The sequence below is a fragment of the Hyperolius riggenbachi genome, chromosome 2 (genome assembly GCF_040937935.1).
Source record: "Hyperolius riggenbachi isolate aHypRig1 chromosome 2, aHypRig1.pri, whole genome shotgun sequence".
Taxonomy (NCBI): domain Eukaryota; kingdom Metazoa; phylum Chordata; class Amphibia; order Anura; family Hyperoliidae; genus Hyperolius; species Hyperolius riggenbachi.
The window spans coordinates 557,272,205-557,293,213 of NC_090647.1; the positions used below are offsets into that span (position 1 = coordinate 557,272,205).

Consider the following 21,009-nt stretch of genomic DNA (forward strand, 5'->3'; position numbering starts at 1 on the left):
TGGCGCCTGAGAAACAACAGGGACAGGGAGAGGAAGAAGCGCCTGCCAAAGGAGCGACAACAGAGTGCACAGTGAGTAATGTAACTCTAAAAGATATCTCAGACTTGCTAGATAATCTAAAAGAGTCGCTGAGACTGGAGATTCGCTCGGCAGTGCATACCTTATCCTCCCAGATTGAAGAGCTAGGGGAGAGAACTAATAATTTGGAGAAGAGAGTAGACGACATATCTGACTCCCTGAATGGTATACAGGATAAAATGGAGGCGCAGGAAGAAACAAATGCTACCTCAGAAGCAAAAATTGAAGATTTGGATAACAGGGGGCGCAGAGAGAACTTAAGGATTAAAGGAGTCCCTGAGAGCATTAAAGACTATAAAGAGTACGTTTTTGCTATGTTTAAAGCACTGTCCCCGGACCAGCCAGATGAAATGTTCCGTATGGATCGCATCCATAGAGCCCTGAAACCGCCCAGGGATACAAGCAAACCCAGAGATATAATAATGAAGCTTCACTACCCGGAACTTAGAGAACTAATATTAAGAGCTGCAAGAGATCTGGGAACACAGGGTATAGGAGAATATAGAGTGCAAATATATCCTGATATCTCCCCAATAACTCTAGCGAAACGGAGAACACTGAAACCGGTGACAGCAATTTTGCAGAAAAAGGCAATAATGTATAAGTGGGGTTTCCCCTTTGCTCTTCTTGTCACCCTAGGACAAAAAAAGTACCAAATTACATCTCTCCAGGCAGGCCTCAAAGCTTTAAAAGAGAATAACTTACTTTCATCTCAGGAAGATATGATGGTGGAAACACCGAACACGGCCAAGAGAACCCAGAGAGAATGGACTGAAGTCCACCATTCTACCTCCAAGAAACTCCGGGAGAAGCAAGTAACGCCATCCAAAATACCCTTTGCAAGAAAGTCCTTAGCTCTACAAGCTAGCAATACTTAACTGTGGACAATAATTCCTCCCTGGAATTAAAACTGACCCACCCCAAGGCAACCCAGCTGTTGTGCATTATACAAAATATTAAGGTTAATGAGTATGTTTATTGCAGGCGGACTAAGATGTTTTGCTTTTTCTTTTTTACCCTCAGTAGACGGGCCAGAGTAAATGGTACCCCACCTGGAACCTCTGTCCAGGTACAGTAGATACCTGACACCTGAAGTTCCCACATTACCTGATAGGGTTATTTGTTACCAAAGGTTAAACATTAGAGTTAAGTTTACTTATTGGTTAGATAGTTTTGTTCTAGATTGGTTTTATGTCAACAATATAACTATTCAGAAGAGATATAAGAAGCAAATGAGCAATAGATGTACGAGTTGGGGCTGGAATTTTAGAAAAGAGGGGAGGGAGGGGACGAGGAATTTGATGGCTAAAATGCATTTCATTGGTTTGGGGTAACATGGGCTTGAAAATCCTGACCCACAACACCCAAGGGTTTAATAGCCCCTTTAAGAGAGCAAAATGTTTTAAAGTATATTCGGCTAAAGCGCCAAATATAATCCTGTTACAGGAAACCCATTTTAAAGGGCAACAATCCCCCACCTTTTTCCACAAAGACTATCCGACATTTTACTTGTCTAACAACCCAGAACACAAAACTAACGGAGTGGCAATTTTGATTCATAAGAACACCGCTTTCTCTTGTGAGAAAGAATTTAGGGATAAAGAAGGTAGACTTCTTATAATAACAGGTACCATACAGGGTAAGAAAATATCAATAATTAATATATATGGCCCTTCTGTTAAAAACAGTGCCTTCTATAATTCCTGTTTAGAGCTCATAAGGAAACATTCCACAGGGAGCTTAATTATGGGAGGTGACCTAAATTTGGTAATAAATCCCTTAGTGGACTGCTCCAGCTCCAACGCTAGAAGAAATAGACCAAAGCCACCAAAATCCTTTTTTAGATTTTTAAAAGAACTGAATCTAGTAGATTCATGGAGAGAGTCACATCCCAAGAAGATGGATTTTTCCCACTTTTCCCATCCCCACTTAAGCGCGGCTCGTATAGACTACATCCTGCTTTCTAAAGATTTGATAAATGGTCTAATACAATCAGACATAGTTCATAATTCCATTTCAGATCACTCCATGATTATATCCAAAATCGCCCCCCTTACAAATTTTCCTTCGCGACCGAAATGGAGGGTCCCACCCTTTTTATTCTCTTCAAAAAAGAATGTCACACAAATAGCATCCTCCCTCCAAGATTATTTTCGAATAAATGTACCGGAGGCCACTTCAGCCTCTACCTGGTGGAACGCTCATAAATCCTTTATAAGGGGTCAAATTATTAGCCTTACATCACACCTGAAAAGGAATAAGCAATATCATAGAGATATTCTAGAAAGAGAACTCAACAGATTGCAATCAACTCATGCTACTAACATGACTATAAATATACTAAGACAAATCCAGAAAATAAAGGAAGAATTGGATACTATTCTAATTAAAGAAGTAGCCCAAAACTTCCTCTGGCTAGGTCATAAATATTTCACCTTAGCCAATAAAGCCCATTCACTTCTAGCCAGGAAAATCCAGGCAAAAAAAAGAACGAGGGCTTCCCATCCCATGAGATTGCCACACGGAGGATCAACCCATAACCCGGGGAATTATATTCCATAAATAAGCCACCTAACCCCAAAGATATAGACGGCTTCCTACATGATCTAGATCTCCCAAAAATCTCTACACTGCAAAATGAAATCATGAATAAACCTATAACGGAAGAGGAAATCAAGAGAGCAATAAAGAACTTAAAGCCATTTAAAGCTCCAGGGCCTGATGGTCTAACAGATGCATACTATAAAAATTTCCAAGAAATTCTAGCCCCCCAATTATGTAAATATTTTCTGTCAATAAGAAAAGGAGAAGACATAAGTGTAGAAGCAAACAAAGCCACTATAGTAGTTATTCCCAAGGAGAACAAAGATTCCTCGTTATGTAAAAATTATCGTCCGATATCATTAATAAATATTGATCATAAACTAATGACCAAAATTTTAGCTGACCGTCTAAATTCTTTTCTCCCTGAATTGATAAATCTAGACCAGGTAGGCTTTATACCATCCAGACAGGGACCGGATAACGTCAGGAAACTCTTGGACCTGATATATTATACTAATAGAAATAAAATACCAACGGTACTAATGGCTATTGATATCGAAAAAGCCTTTGACTCCCTTAACTGGCAGTACCTATTTAAAGTCTTAATGAAATTTGGGTTTCAAGGACAGTTTCTTGACACAATCCGCACCCTCTACTCGAATCCCTCAGCAACGGTTCTGGTCTCGGGCCTAGACTCAGATTCCTTCACCATATCCAGAGGCACGAGACAGGGATGTCCCCTCTCTCCCGCCCTGTTCGCCTTGGCCTTCGAACCATTGCTAGAATACATTCGCTCCAACTCCTCGATCAAAGGTATAGAAATTAATGACAAGGAATACAAATGCAGTGCTTTTGCAGATGATTTGCTTCTATCAATACAACAACCCTTGATATCTATTCCAAACATCTGCAAAGCACTAAAGGAATTTGGGCTCTTATCAGGCCTCAATTGTAACCAAGAGAAAACGGAAGCTCTTACTTTAAATATGTCAGCGGGCCAAGAAATGCATTTAAAGTCTAATTTCCCACTCACTTGGCAGGATAACTCCATCAAGTACCTAGGTATTCAGATTCCCAAAAATTCAAGTCAAATGTATGACCTGAATTACCCTCCATTATTCAAATCCTTAAGGGCCAGTCTCATGGGATGGGACAAAATGAATATCTCCTGGATAGGACGCATCAATATAATTAAAATGGTAATCCTCCCTAAATTAATGTACCTATTTCGATCCATCCCTATAAAAATCCCTAAAAGCCAAATTGACTCTTTCCAATCCTTTACTAATTCCTTTATATGGAACTTTAAAAGACCCAGAATAAAAGCCGAAATTATGTACAGAGAAAAAATTAAAGGGGGCCTGGGAGTTCCCTCGTTCCACAAGTATTTCCAAGCAGCTAGGATTGCTCAACTGTTCCAGGCTACACACACTCTTAACAATCCTAACTGGAAAGAACTAGAGAACTCTATCATAAAACCTTACTCACTACAGAACATTTTCTGGCTCCAATCCACTCCACCTCTTATATGGTCAAAAGCATTACCAACAACAGTAGAGACCCTTAAATTATGGAACAGGCTTAAATTTAAGTTCAAACTGATATCGGATCCCTCCATATTTTCCCCAATAACTTTGAACCCGGATTTTCCCCCAGGTAACAACCCTGTCTTGTTTAAATGGTGGACTACAAACCATATAGTAAATTTCTCCAACCTAATAAAAGGAGGACATTTTACCTCCTTTCAGGCACTTCGCCAAGAACTGGATATACCGCTGAGAGAATATTACACATTTTGTCAGCTACACCATTACTTTTATAAAACTTTCAATAGAGCTCAGCTCTCTGAAAAAACGATGTTAGAGAAACTATCTCTCTCAGAGAGGCCAGCTAAACATCTTATCTCTAGTATCTATAAACAATTAACCTCCTTAAACCTGGAGGGAAAATCCCGTTCACAGATACAATGGGAAACCGATATCCAATCACCAATCACTAAAGAAGAGTGGGAAAAAATTTGGAGGCTGACCCCGAAATGTTCAACCAATATCTCCTTAACCGAAACTGCCATCAAAGTCCTCCACCGTACGTACTTAACACCAGATAGACACCACAAGATCTCCCCGGATAAAAACCCTGTCTGTTTTAGGAATTGCAATGTATTGGGTAGCTTTAGACACATCTGGTGGGACTGCCAGACAGCCCAGAATATATGGGCAAAAGTATATAGCTGGATGAGTTCAATTGTAGGGAGCGGTATCACACCGGAAATTACTAATGCTTTATTAAACCTACCACTTCCAGGCCTTACGAAAAATGAGAACTATCTTTTGAGCAAAATTTGTACAGCTACAAAGCAAACGATAGCTGCTCATTGGCGTAAACCAGACATACCATGGCAATTGATTACCCAAAAAATGAACACAATCTGTCTAAATGAATACCTCACCAGTCTACTGCAAAGAAATTCCACAACCTTTCTAAGGCTTTGGATCCCATGGCTCCTCTCACCAGAGGGAAAACATATACTGACTAAGATAGAAACAGTAGATAGTTTATAGAGAGATTTATAATAAATAACTTCAGAGTATTGTCTACAAGTGTGTTATAATATACTATTATTATTATACCAGTGGCCTTCCCTCTATGTAAATTCTAGAACTAAGTACATTGAAGTCCTAAAATCCTAACCGCATAGATCAAATTGGGTTCCTCTCTTCTGAACCCCACTGATTACCCCAAAAGGTTATTAATACTCAAGTTCATAGGTTATTTCGATAAAGACAGGAAGTCATTATTGATACATGTTAGGTAAATCACCTGGTTTAACATTACCAAATACCCATATTGCAATATTACCTGATACATATATTCAATGTATGTTTTTCCTTTATGTTAACTTTATATATTTCAATAAAATCACGTTGAAAGTAAAAAAAAAAAAATGTTAATATGAAGGAAAATGAACCAGGATAGAGAGGACCAGTGTGGTTTGAATTATAAAACAACATATTTTTCTAAATAAATAAAACCGCTGTGCTAGCGACATGCAGCTTGTAGGTAGCAGGCTGTTTACCTCGGAGTGTCTGTCACTCCCCGCCTGCATCCCTTCCCTCCAATCAGCTTACGGAGGCGGGGAGGGAAGGGATGCAGGCGGGTAGCGGCGGTGACAGACACTCCGAGGTAAACAGCCTGCTAGCGACAAATTGCATGTCACTAGCACAGCGGTTTTATTTCTAGGGGACAGCAGAGAGTAGGGGGGAGACTGGGGGGCACAGTACAGACACAGAGGCCGGTGATAGTATGCAGGACCAGCCTCTGTGACCTAATGGCATTCTTAAAACCCACCTCCGGTTCTCTTTAAGAGCCCAACTTAATAGTGAAGCCTTTAAACAGCCCCACTTCTCACAGCCCGCCCCACTCACACACATAATAGTGAGACCCCTATTTAATCTTAAGTTCCATGCACCCCTCCCCAAACCCAGCACTACCACTAATTTACTCTAGGGGACTCAGTAGGAAACCTCATAGGGAAATTCAGCTAACGTGATTGGATGGACAGCACCTTCTCAACCTGTTAAAGGACAACTGAAGTCAGAGATACAGTTTATGGAGGTTGCCATATTTATTTCCTTTAAAACAATACCAGTTGTCTGGCAGCCCTGCTGATCTATTTGGCTTCAGTAGCATCTGAATCACACCAGAAACAAGCATGCAGCTAATCTTGTCAGATCTGACAATAATGTCAGGAGCACCTGATCTCCTGCGTGCTTGTTCAGGGTCTATGGCTGAAAGTATTAGAAGCAGGGGATCAACAGGACAGCCAGGCAACTGGTATTGCTTAAAAGGAAATACATATGGCAGCCCTCCATATCCCTCTCACTACAGTTGTCCTTTAAAGAGAACCCGAGGTGGGTTTGAAGAATATTATCTGCATACAGAGGCTGGATCTGCCTATACAGCCCAGCCTCTTTTGCTATCCCAAACCCCCCTAAGGTCCCCCTGCACTCTGCAATCCCTCATAAATCACAGCCACGCTGCTGACAAACAGCTTGTCAGAGCTGGCTGTGTTTATCTCTATAGTGTCAGTCTGCTGCTCTCCCCGCCTCCTGCAGAACTCCAGTCCCCGCCTGCATCCCTTCCCTCCCTGCTGATTGGAGGGAAGGGACAGGGGCAGGGACTGGAGCTATGCAGGAGGCTGGGGAGCAGCTGAGACTGACACTACAGATGTAAATACAGCCTCACAACACGGCTGTGAGTTATGAGGGATTGCAGAGTGCACGGGGACCTTAGTGGGGTTTGGGATAGCAACAGAGACTGGGCTGTATAGGCAGATCCAGCCTCTGTATGCAGATAACATTCTTTAAACACACCTCGGGTTCTCTTTAAGGTTTACAATAGGTTGTTGCAAGCTACACCCGCACTATTTGACCAATCACAATGCTTTAGGCTGTAGAGGATGCTATGAGAACTTCTCCTTATGAGGTTTCCTGCTGGGTCCCCAAAAGTGAACTAGCACCCCCATCCCTTCGCAATCCCCAACACACAGCCCTTTAGACCTTGCTTTCCATTGTTGCCATTTTGTAATTCATAGGTGCCCACCTTAGATATCTGTGGTGTATGGATGCGTAAACACCGAAATGCCTCTGGCCATCTGTAGCAGTCTAGGGTTTAAAGGACGTCCGAACTGGGGAGGTTTGGGGTGAGCAGAGGGATTAGATTTACTTAAAGTGGACCCAAATTAAAAGTACAAGATTTCAGAAATAAAATCTTTTTTTTCTAAATTATAATAATAAATAGCAGCTTTTTTTCAGCTGCATGATGACAGATATAAAATATTTTACATTTATTGGCGGAACCCCTCCCTTCCTTTCATATTGCCGGGACAGAATCCGTCAGACTGGTGGAGTAGGTGGTGTCCGGCAAAGGAGGAATTGCTAATGGCTGCCACCTGTATAACCCTAGTTATGAAAAGAGAAGGGTGAAAAGCATGCACTGAAATGCTCATAGGCGTGAAGGAGTGTTTATTTATATTTGTATATGTCAGAGTGGTGCAACTAAATATTTTGAATTAAAAAAATGTTTGGTTTGGGTCGCCTTAACGGGGGCCTCTTCCAACCCTCAGCAGCCTTTAAGGTCCATTACTATAATTCCCTTGCCCTCCAGTGTGCCACTGTCCCCTTGAAATCTCCCCAGCCACAGCTGTGTTAGTGGGCTGCTGTGCATGAGTGCCCTGGAGGGCAGGGGAACTAAAACAGGGGTGTGATAGACTGCTAGGGGGTGGAAGAAGCATCCTACCCCCAGCTGAATGTTCTTTAACTCTACCTGACCGTAAGAAGTGTTTTGTATTACTGATTTTCCTTTTCTAGTTTTTATTTTTTTTTTTTGTATGTAAATACTTCTGCACTGCAAGCCACATGTCAATCTCTCTCTCTATCTCTCTCTGCACTTGAAGCGTTCTGCACAAGTATTTACAACCGTAGATATTTGTGCTTCACCAACAGACATTTGATCGTAACCTAATTCAGACATTTGGTGTCTCTACGGGACTATTGATGTGTTGTACAAACAGAAAGATAACTTATTCATGACTGAAAGCGTCACCTTTTCTGTCTATCTTTTCAGCCCGCTTTTGACTACGACAATGTGGAGCACTGGATTAAGGTACATCGCTGCACCCAAACACCTGCTGTAGAGGCGTTATTATGTTTGGATATGTTGGGAAATGATTCAGGAATAGGCCTGTGTCACACTGACCACTGTGTAAATGTCTAACTGGCAACACATCACTGCAACGGATGGCACAAACGAGTCAGGAAAAAAACGCTGCTGCAAATTCGGGTGCAGCCGGCGCCGCCATAGGCCGTAATGGGATATATATAGATATATAGAGCTATAGCGGCGCTCAGTCAGTAATTTGGGCGCCCTCAAAAGACGGAGCCCAAATAAAAAAAAAACGGCATAATTTGGACGCCAGCAATAGCTGGAAGCCAAATTACATCTTACTCCAGTGTCAATGGTGGCCTGGAGGGGGAATAGTAATTAACGCCACCGGGAGGCTGTCATATTTATTCCCTTTTACCAGTTGCCTGGCTGTCCTGCTCATCCTCTAATACTGTTAGCCACAGACCCTGAACAAGCATGCAGCAGATCAGGTGTTTCTGACATTATTGTCAGATCTGACAAGATTAGCTGCATGCTTGTTTCTGGTGTGATTCAGACACTACTGTAGTCAAATAGATCAGCAACTGCAACTGGTATTGTTTAAAAGGAAATAAATATGACAGCCTCAATATACTTCTCGCTTCAGGTTTCCTGTAATTACATGTATGCTGCATACAATGCATCTACTTATGTAGGTACAGTATTAGCATTGCTTCATTGTTAGTGGTCAGAATAGCGCCTTATTTACTGTTGATGAGCAGCAATTTGCAGGTAACAACAGAGCTTATCTGAGTTTGACAAAAAAAAAATGTAGTTTTTGCTCTCTTTCCCAAATCTTAGACGCTTGTCTCCTGATTTGGGGAGGGGAGTCCCCGGAAACTACATTATGTGGTGGAATAGGATTGGCGCTGTCATGCAGACATTGGCAGGAATGATTTTCTGATTATAGTATTCCTGGCCATGCAAGCAGCCTTTCCATGCAGCTGTGCATTAGAGGAAGTTCCCATCTCTCCCCTGCAGGAAGTGACATCACAGAACTTTGGAAACATACCACGAACCAATCAGTCAGGATCAGCACAGCTTCCCTGCTGAACTCTGCATGTGATGTGTGAATACTTCCATCATTTACATGCTGTATTTCAGGAAGACGTGGGCTTCTCAGAGGCACCCAGGCAGTTTGATGATCGTGTTCTGCCATTGCATCAGAAAGATTTGTCCTTCCTTTTCCCGTCAGATTTATGGTGGAATCGATCATTTCCGGCAGGTCCGATGTGATTTCTGATCAATTTGCCGATCGCTTCTATACAAAAATCGATCAGAAAAAAGATTGGAATTCAAATCGGACCTGTGGGAAATTATCGATTTCACCGTCAAACTGATAGGAAATTGCATGGCGTGTACCGGGAATAACAGTTTCAGCAGCACCTTAAATGGCAATGGAGCGACAATTCCCTCTGACCACTTCCAGTTTTATAACCAACTAGCTGATTGCCCGGCGTTGCCCGGGTATGTATTTGGCTGGTGTTGGCTCCGCCTACTTTTTCTAACCCTAACACACAATTACTCACTGACCAAGTTTGTGAGCTTTGCGGTCTTTGGTATCAATAATCTGCATTGAAATGAAACAAATCTGATTGGGTGTGTGTGGCTCCACCCCCTTTTCTGAATTTGAACCCCAGTCACCCAATAACCAACTGTACCAGGTTTGAGGCCTGTGCCATTAACAGTGCAAGAATGGTAGCAATTAAATATTCCCCTTGAAAAACAACAGGTGAAGTTTGATTCACTTTTGTAGGCTCCACCCACTTTTCTGAATATTAATTTCAGTCACCCAGTGACCAACTGTGCAAAGTTTAAAAACCCTGCCATTAAAGAGAACCCGAGGTGTGTTTAAAGAATGTTATCTGCATACAGAGACTGGATCTGCCTATACAGCCCAGCCTCTGTTGCTATCCCAAACCCCCCTAAGGTCCCCCTGCACTCTGCAATCCCCCATAAATCACAGCCCTGCTGTGAGGCTGTGTTTACATCTGTAGTGTCAGTCTCGGCTGCTCCCCCACCTCCTGCATAGCTCCGGTCCCTGCCCCCATCCCTTCCCTCCATTCAGCAAGGAGGGAAGGGATGCAGGCGGGGACCGGAGTTCTGCAGGAGGTGGGGAGAGCAGCAGACTGACACTATAGAGATAAACACAGCCAGCTCTGACAAGCTGTTTGTCAGCAACGTGGCTGTAATTTATGAGGGATTGCAGAGTGCAGGGGGACCTTAGGGGGGTTTGGGATAGCAACAGAGGCTGGGCTGTATAGGCAGATCCAGCCTCTGTATGCAGATAACATTCTTCAAACCCACCTCGGGTTCTCTTTAACAGAATGGCTGCAGTTTACATTTTCTCAGTGAAATTTGTATTTGTCTTCACCCACTGGTGACCCGGCGTTGCCCGGGTATGTATTTGACTGGTGTTGGCTCCGCCCACTTTCTAACCCTAACGCACAAACACTCAATGACCAAGTTTGTGAGCTTTGGGGTCCTTGGCATCAATAATTTGTATATTCCCATAGAAATTAAACAAATCAGATAGGCTGTTTGTGGCTCCACCCCTCTCCAGCATTTGAACCCCAGTCAACCAATGACCAACTGTAGCAGGTTTGAGGCATCTGCTATTAACAGTGTAAAAATGGCAGCAATTTAAATATTCCACTTGAAAATCAACAGGTGAATTTTGATTGGCTACTATAGGCTCCACCCACTTCCCTGAATATCAATCTCAGTCACTCAGTGACCATCTGGGCAAAGATTGGGAACCCTGAAATAAACAGAAGGGCTGCAGTTTACACTTTTCCAGTGAAATTTGTTTTTGGCTCCGCCCACTTTTTGTAACCTGGACACAAAGTCACTACTCAATGCCCAAGTTTGTGAGTTTTGGGGTCCTTGGCATCAATAATTTGTATTTTCCCATTAAATGAAACAAATCTGATTCACTGTTTGTGGCTCTGTCCCCTTTTCTGAATTTGAACCCCAGTGACCCAATGACCAACTGTACCAGGTTTGAGGCTTGTGCCATTAACAGTGCAAAAATGACAGCAATTTTAATATTCTCCTTGAAAAGTGACATGTGATTTTTGATTGGCATTTTTAGGCTCCACCCACTTTTCTGAATATTAATCCCAGTCACCCGGTAACCAGCTATGCTAAGTTTGAGAACCCTGCCATTAACAGTGAAGACGGGCTGCAGTTTACAATTTCCCAGAAAAATCTGTTTTTAACTCCACCCACTTTTTGTAACCTTGACACACAGTCACTACTCAATGACCAAGTTTGTGAGCTTTTGGGTTCCTGGCATCAAAATTGTGCTAATATAAGCAGTTTATCCAGCAAAGAAATCTGGCTGTTTTTGGCTCCGCCCCTTTACTGAATTTGAACCCCAAACACTTAAAGGGAACCTGAAGTGAGTAAAATTATTTAAAATAAACACATGACGTCGCTGCAAATGAATATTACATACTTACCTCACTGTCAGTTCCTCTCAGAAGCTCACCATTTTCTCCTTACAGTGATCACTTCCAGTTCTGACAATATTTTGTCAGAACTGAAATATACCAGTTGCTGTCAGTTATATATCAGCAGCTGTCAGTTACAACTGAATGTACAAGGTAATGTCCATGTTTCCCTATGGCTCAAGTGAGCGATATTACAGTTTAACAGTGTGATGAGCAGGAAGCTGTTATGGGGTAATGGCCATTTTTAAAATGGAGGACGGAGAATTCCATTGATCACAGTGGACAAATGGGACACGGGAGAGGAGAAAGAGATTGGGGAGTAGACTGCACGGGAGGTAAGTATGACCTGTGCATGTTTATTTTGACTTTTTATTTTCAGTTCAGGTTCTCTTTAACGACCGACTGTAGCAGGTTTGAGGCCTCTGCTATTAACAGTGTGAGAATGGCTGCAGTTTCAACATTCCCCTTGAAAATCAATAGGTGAATTTTGATTGGCTCTTGTAGGCTCCACCTACTTTTCCGAATATTAATTCTAGTCAACCAGTGACCAACTGTGTGAAGTTTGAGAACCCTGCCATTAACAGTGTAAGAAAAGCTGCAGTTTACATTTCCCCATGTAAAAAGTTAGTTGTTTTTGGCTCTGCCCACTATTTCTAATCTTGACATACAGTCACTTAATGACCAAGTTTATGAGCTTTGGCATCAATAAGTTGCATTTCACCATTGAAATTAAACAAATCTGATTGGCTGTTTTTGGCCCGCTCCTTTCAGAATTTAATCCCCAGTCTCCCAGTGACTGACTGTAGCAGATGTTAGGCCTCTGCCATTAAGAGTGCATGAATGTCAGCAATGTAAATATTCCCCTTGAAAATCAAAAGGTGAATTTTGATTGGCTGCTGTAGGCTCCACCCACTTTTCTGAATATTAGTCCCAGTCACCCAGTGGCCAACTGTGTCACGTTTGAGAACCCTGCCAATAACAGAATGGCTGAAATCAATCTAACAAATCTGATTGGCTGTTTGTGGCTCCACCCCTATAGTGAATTTGGACCCCAGTCACCCAATGACTGACTGTATCAGGTTTGAGGCCTCTGCCACTAACAGTGTAAGAATGGTAGCAATGTGAATATTCCCCTTGAAAATCAATAGGTTCATTTTGATTGGCTGTTGTAGGCTCCACCCACATTTCTGAATATTCATCCCAGTCACCCAGTGGCCAATTGTGTAAAGTTTGGGAACCCTGCAATGTAAAAAATGAAGTTGTTGGCACTGCCCACTTTTTCTAACCTTGACATACAGTCACTCAATTATCAAGTTTATCAGCTTTGGGGTCCTTGGTATCAATACTTTGTATATTCCCATTGAAAAATAAACAAATCTGGCTGTTTGTGGCTCCGCCCCCTTCCTGAATTTGGACCCTAGTCACCCAGTGTCCAACTGTACCAGGTTTGAGGCATCTGCTTTTACCAGTATAAGAGAATGGTAGCAGATGAAATATTCCCTTTGAAAATCAAAAGGTGAATTTTTATTGGCTGTTGTAGGCTCCACCCACCTTCCAAAATCTTAATCTGTCACCCAATGACCAACTGTGCAAAGTTTGAGAACCCTGCCATTAACGGTGTAAGAATGGTTGCAGTTTATATTTTCCCAGTAAAAGTTGTTTTGGCTCCACCCACTTTTTGTAACCTTGACACACAGTCACTCAATGACCAAGTTTGTGAGCTTTCAGGTTCCTGGCATCAAAAATGTGTGAATGGAAGCAGTTTATCCACTAAGGAAATCTGATTGGCTGTATGTGGCCCCGCCCCTTTAGTGAATTTGGACCCCAGTTACCCAATGACCGACTGTAGGAAGTTTGAAGCCTCTGCCATTAACAGTGTAAGAATAGCAGCAGTTTAAATATTCCCCTTGAAAATCAATAGGTGAATTTTGATTGGCTGTTGTAGGCTCCACCCATTTTCTTGAATCTTAATCGCATTCACCCAGTGACCAAGTGTGGCAAGTTTGAGAACCCTGCGATTAACAGTGTAAGAATGGCTGCAGTTTACATTTTCCCATTTAAAATGAACGGCTGAAATTTGATTGGCTGTTTTATGCTCCGCCCACTTTTCCTGGATTTGTAACCTCGGTCACCAAGTGACCAACTGTGCCAAGTGTGGGGACTTTGGCTTGATTACTGTGAGAATGGCAGCCTTTTACATTTTTTCCATTGACTTGAATGGGTGGAATCTGATTGGCTATTTGTAGCTCCGCCCACATGTGCAGGGGGGCCGCGAGACCCCCAGAACATATCATCCCAGGTAGTAAGGGATCTGTGTACCAAGTTTCGTTCAAATCGGTCAAGCGGTTTTCGCGTGATCGCGGCACATACATACATACATACATACACACACACACACACACATACACACACACATACATACATACATCCGATTTTATATATATAGATGATTAATGAATTGTTGGGCCATAATAAGTTGCTGTAGTTTAGCAGTTTCCTCACTGACCGTACATCACCAGTGAGGACATCGCCCAGGTGACATGGGGCACAGATCTGAGCCACTCCAGACAAAATGTAGTTATTGAGTACATTGAGAAGGGTTAAAATGTATGTAATGTTGTTAATAGGCATGGGCTTCAGAGTCAGAAGCCACTCGAATTTGTGATTAAAATGAGGCTTAATTGCCTCAGGTGTGAGCACGGGGGACAGGGGGTTACTTAGCCAGAAGTCTGTCGGCTTCTATGTGCATCACACGATTTGTACGCAGCCTATGGGACACGTTCCACGACTCACTACTGCGCACTTCCTCCTTCAAGCCGTAAGGAGGCAGTGTGCGGTAGTGAGTCTTGCAACGTGTACCATAGGCTGCATGCGAGACGTGTGATACGCATAGAGGCCATTGGACTTCTGGGTAAGTAACCCCCTGTCTCCCATGCGCACACCTGAGGCAATTAAAGAGAACCAGAGATGAAGCACCCTCTTGTATTTTACCTTATAAATCAGTGGGAACATGACAGTAAACACCTAATCTGCTCCTTGTTTAATTGTTCTCTGTTTAATCTGACTGTTATCACCTCTGATAAGAATCCCCGACTGAGCACTCAGTCTGGCTTTGCTACGGAAAGATTATAGCTGAGTCTGTCTTCTCTGGTGTCTTTTCAAGCCCAAGCCTGCCCCCTTTTGGCTCTGCTATAATGACTCAGCAATAATCATTCCCAGCAAAGCCAGACTGAATGCTCAGTCCAGGATTCTTATCACAGCTGTGAACAGAAACTTTTAGCAGTGAGGATGAAACAGAGAGCAGGGTAAGTGTTTTCTCTAATGTTCTTACTGATATACATGGTAAAATACACAAGGGTGCTTCGTCTCTGGTTCCCTTTAAGCCTCATTTTAATCACAAATTCGAGTGGCTTCCGACTCTGAAGCCCATGTCTATTTGTTATTGTTGTCTGGGGAACATTTCTGATCGAATCTGATCAGTTAGGGTTCTGTTCTGTTACCTGCCCGCACACTGCAGACAGATTTCCAAATGATTTCAGAAGCGCGCCACCCGGGCCTGTGGTGAGTGTTGAAGGCTCAGCAGTCATGGCGGTGTGACCAGGCCCGGTTTTACCTCACAGGAGCCCATAGGCCCAACTGTCCTTTAACCTTAGAATTCGCCCTCCATGATCATAAAACCCCCACCTAACTGCACCGCAAGTGTGCTGGCTGACTCTTTTCACTTACTTTTCTTACCCATCATAGGTATACTAAGCTACCTAATACTAAGGTTCCCCTTAGTATTAGGTAGCTAGAAGTACCCTCAGTATTCGGTAGCTAGAGGTTCCCCTTAGTATTAGGTAGCTAGAAGTACCCTCAGTATTCGGTAGCTATAGGTGCCCCTTAGTATTAGGTAGCTAGAAGTACCCTCAGTATTAGGTAGCTAGAGGTGCCCCTTAGTATTTGGTAGCTAGAAGTACCCTCAGTATTACGTAGCTAGAGGTGCCCCTTAGTATTAGGTAGCTAGAAGTACCCTCAGTATTACGTAGCTAGAGGTGCCCCTTAGTATTAGTAATAACAATGGAGATGGAAATAGGTCTGGCACTATGGTTTAATGTAGCAACTTAGACACTACAGGTGATGGATAAAGTGCATACACAAACTGTGGCTTAGCAGTGAAACATCAAAAACGTAAGTCATACCATGGTGTCTAGATGGGTGCCCTGGTGTAGTAAGGAGGCAGCAGCTGTGGGTGCCGGTTGGTGCACGGCCTTACGACCGTTTCGTGTGGCAAACGCCAAACTTCTTCTGAGGCTGAAATGTGCAGTAGGTGCAGGATACATTGTGCGGAATAAATGGAGGTGCGTGGTGACGCACTTCCGTGCCGCTCGCAATGACCCACCACTTCCGGGAATCCCAGACCCTGATCCCTGCTGACTCCACCCTCTGACAAGCTGGTGACACGCACGGCCATAGCGGCGGAGGCGCGTGAACGCGTCATGGATGACGCCGCTATGTGCTGGCCATGGGTGTAATGCGGATTTCCTGCTACATACGGGACTGCTATGCAAACGTTCACGTAATGTAACTAAGCGGTTGCCATGGAAGCTTCGGTCAGATCATGCACGATATGTGTGTGCAAGAGGAGACAGAAGCATGCATACCAGGCTGTACCACAAAGGCAAACACATTTAAGTTTCGTGTGTGTAACGCAGGAAAAACGTATAGAGGCATTCTCATATACATATAAGCTATATTAGCTCAAGTTCCAGCCTGTTGGATGGATAAATTGATATATGATGGGCAAGGGAGGGAAAAATGGGAAAATAAAACCCCGGTTGGAGTGGGAAAAGAGGAGAAAACGTGTACCAACAGTGTAGAAAAAGTGATAGGTGGAAGAAAAGAAAGGGAAAAAAAGGGGGGGGGAAGAGGAAAAGGTGTAGAATGGTGATACACATAGTGAGAGAGCCGGTGGGGGCTCAGGAGCGGCCCCGAGATGAAGAGGCCCAACATGGAAGCCCAGCATGGAAAGTCTCCTTAAACACAAAGATTAATTAATAAAATACGGGTCATTTATTATGCAAAAAAGAAATATAATTAATTAAAATATAGGAGATAACAAAAAAAGGCCATGCTGGGAATGAGTGGGCAACAGGAAGAGGCCAAAGGGCAGAGATAGGAATATTTGGAGTGGTTTAGGGATCGAGGAAGCAAGCAAGGTCGACATAGTCGTTAAGACCCAGAGGGCCCATAGCATCAGTGCGTAAGATCCAATGCGCTTCTTGTCTGAGTAAAAGTTTTTTCTTATCACCACCTCGACGAGGGGTTTTGCATAAGTCGATGCACGCGAAAGAAAGAAGATTAGGGTTGCTCTGATGAGCAGCCGACATATGTTCAACAATCCTAGGACAACCTTTGTTTTTGGGGAGCAAGCGAGCATGCTCCAAAACGCGCTCTTTTACCATCCTGGTGGTTTTGCCAATGTAAAAACGTTGGCACGGGCACCACAAAGCATAAACCACGTATTTGGTTCTGCAGGTGGCGAAAAAAGGTACACTACATTGGACAGGACCTAAAGAAAAGGTTCTGCCTGTCTTCATCAAGTGACATGCCTTGCAAAAACCACATTTATGGTTGCCTGTAGATACAAAATCATTTAGCCAAGTGCGCTGTGGATGTTCGCAAAAGTCGCTATGCACCAAAAGATCACCAATAGTGGGTGCTCTTTTAAAAGCAATTAACGGCTGTGAGGGTAAAGTATTTTTTAGTATGGGATCTTCAAGCAAGAGAGACCAGTTTTTACTAAAAGCCCATTTGATTTGGCTAGCCATTGGGGAGAAATCAAATGAAAAGACTCCTGATCTATTGGGCGATCTGTCCCAGTTTCTCCTTTTAATCAAGTCAGGCCTATCTTTGTCCAGTGCTCTTTTAATGGCTAGATCCAGGTTATGTTCTTCATATCCCCGGGCGAGGAGTCTCTGTTTGAGCTCCTCTGCCTGGTGAAGAAAATCCTGGAGCTTGGTATTATTTCTGCGCAAGCGCAAGAATTGGCCATATGGAAGGGATTCTGTCACATGTCGGGGATGGTAACTCCTGCAGTGTAGAAGGGTATTAGAGGCAGTCGGTTTACGATAGCCCTTAGTGATAATGCCTTCTTGTGTGATGGCCAGTTCTAAATCAAGAAAGCAAATGCTTATTGCTGACCATTCCATAGTGAAGAGCATATTAACGTCATTGTGATTAAGATACTCCAAAAAACACTGCAAGAGTGAAGCATCCCCTGACCAAAAGGCCAAGACATCATCCACATATCTGGACCACATCCTCAAGGCCGAGCGAAATGGATTGTTAGGAGAGTGTATGTAGATCTCTTCCCATGCACCTAGGAACAAATTTGCATATGTGCAAGCGACCGGGGTCCCCATTGCGGTACCAGAGATCTGCTGGTACCAAGTGTTCCCGAATAAGAAGGCATTATGGGTAAGGACAAATTCCAAACACTCACAAACAAAAGCATTATATGGGGCATCCTTGTTAGTGTTTCTGTCCAGAAACATCCTAACAGCACTAATGCCATCAACATGTGGGATTCTGCTGTATAGACTTGTAACATCAATAGTCACCAGCAGATCTCCCTTGCACCACGATGAGGACCCCAGGCCCCCCAAGACATCAATGGTGTCGCCAAGGTGTGATGGTATATAAGACAGCAGAGGCCGGAGAATGTGGTCCAGATATCTGGAGAGTCTTTCCGTGACCGACCCCAGGCCAGACACAATCGGTCGGCCCGGTGGGTCGGTCAGGGATTTGTGGATCTTTGGGAGACAATACCACACGGGTTTTACCGGGTGGAGGGGAAGGAGGTTGTTGGCTAAGGTTGAAGTCAAAAACCCATTTTCTACCCCTCTTCTAAGCAGTGACCTTAAAGCAGAATGGTAATTAACAGTGGGATCTCCTTGTAATAATCTATAGGTGGAAGTGTCCGACAATTGTCTCATCGCTTCCATCCTATATTTATCGGTTGAAAGAATTACAACCGATCCTCCTTTGTCAGCTTTGCGGATGGTGAGGTCAGAACGATCCCTCAACCACCTCAAAGCTCTATTTTCTGTTGGAGATAAATTTGAGGTTATTTCAGGATAGAGGAGGGCCTTGATTTCACTATCGACTTGTTTTTCAAAAAGGTCAATACAGGAGCCTGTCTGTGTAGGAAATGGCATAACGGATCTACATGGCCTGAATTTGGTGTCGTCAGTCGCCGATACATCAATCGACGCTGATTCTGCCAAAAGTTCATTCAAGGCAGTAATTTCTCCGAGTTTTATCTCATTCCAAGAGCCAGTGGGACTGAAACCCAGAGCGCCCACGGAAGTTAAATCAAAGTTCTCAGGACCTCTTAGGGACGCAGTTTCTTCTTTTTCCATTTTTCCAAAGTGATGTTGTATATTAAGTTTCCTGACTCCTTTGTAAAGATCAATTTTGAATTGAGAGTAGTGAAACTGTTGAACTAGTGAGAAATTGAGTCCTTTGTTCAGGAGGCTCTCTACTCCATCTGGTAATTCCACTGTAGTTAAGTTCACTAAGCTTGTCTTGATGTTAGAAGGCATTTCTGCTAATGGATTGTTTTCCTTTTCTTGCCCCTCCCTTTCGGTTTGTCTTCCCAAGTGACTCTTTTGTCTTTTTCTTCCTCTCCCTCGCCTGATGCGCCGCCTAAAGGGGCACCAGTAGGATTGTTAGGGGGTTGCTTTTTAGGAGTGCGTTTTGGACGTTGTTTTGGTGCGTCCTCCCCACTAGACTCAGAATCAGTGGTCCAGTATCCTCTGGGCCTTTTAGGTACGGCTGGTCTCGATCTTGGGGTAGGGCCAAAGACTTGTACCCAAGAAAAAATTCTCCCAAACTTGTAATCCTCTTTGTCACGGAGGAATTTATGTAATTTGCGTGCTTTTATGTTGTCTTGGACTGCCACTAGCTTCTTATCGATTTTGTCAACTGTGGTTTTAAATTGCTCTTCAGTTACTAGTTTTTTAAGTTCGACCTTGTTCTCAGAAATTGCGCTGGTGAGTAAATCCAGTTCAATCTTGCTTCTGTTTAGAACGATCTCTTGTAAACGAGCCGAATGCTCTAAAAATTCCTGCTTCCAAGTTTCAACGAATTTTGGATCTTGCTTATACTCGGATGGCTCCTGATATCTCCTAAAGCCCCTGGCCACTAACTGCTCTCCCTTGTACCTCTCCAAGGTGGTGACCGTCCAGAAGACACCCACCTCTCTTTCACATAATCTCCTCAGATTCTGCTCCAGCACCTTGGCACCCACAGAGCTGTTAGAGCTGCTGGACCCACCAGTGTTCGTAAAAAAGTTGGTAAGGTCAGACCTCCCTGCTGTGACGTGGTCACCATGTACAGAGGCCAGCTGTTCAGCAATGTCCAGATCCTCAAGGGGACTGTCCTCATCGGAATTGGGCATGTCCGGTGCTCACGCTGCAAGAAGTAAGGCAGTACAACGTTGTGGGAGAGTTAGCGGGCACTCGGGCTAGGCTGATATTAGCTGACACTGAATCTTAGGAGGGTCACCCAAAGACCATGTGCTCAAGACCATTAGAAGAAAAAAAAGTCTTTGTAATAACAATGGAGATGGAAATAGGTCTGGCACTATGGTTTAATGTAGCAACTTAGACACTACAGGTGATGGATAAAGTGCATACACAAACTGTGGCTTAGCAGTGAAACATCAAAAACGTAAGTCATACCATGGTGTCTAGATGGGTGCCCTGGTGTAGTAAGGAGGCAGCAGCTGTGGGTGCCGGTTGGTGCACGGCCTTACGACCGTTTCGTGTGGCAAACGCCAAACTTCTTCTGAGGCTGAAATGTGCAGTAGGTGCAGGATACATTGTGCGGAATAAATGGAGGTGCGTGGTGACGCACTTCCGTGCCGCTCGCAATGACCCACCACTTCCGGGAATCCCAGACCCTGATCCCTGCTGACTCCACCCTCTGACAAGCTGGTGACACGCACGGCCATAGCGGCGGAGGCGCGTGAACGCGTCATGGATGACGCCGCTATGTGCTGGCCATGGGTGTAATGCGGATTTCCTGCTACATACGGGACTGCTATGCAAACGTTCACGTAATGTAACTAAGCGGTTGCCATGGAAGCTTCGGTCAGATCATGCACGATATGTGTGTGCAAGAGGAGACAGAAGCATGCATACCAGGCTGTACCACAAAGGCAAACACATTTAAGTTTCGTGTG

The 21,009-nt window shown here is 43.7% G+C and overlaps 1 protein-coding gene across 1 annotated transcript in view; it reads left to right on the forward strand.

Annotated features, from left to right (window-relative positions):
• The window catches only part of CCDC191 (coiled-coil domain containing 191), a 60,335-nt gene that overhangs the window by 905 nt on the left and 38,421 nt on the right, over window positions 1-21,009 (forward strand). The window contains exon 2 of the mRNA XM_068270876.1: window positions 8,248-8,286. Coding sequence (XP_068126977.1) covers window positions 8,248-8,286 — 39 coding nt within the window. The remainder of the gene's footprint in view (window positions 1-8,247; window positions 8,287-21,009) is intronic.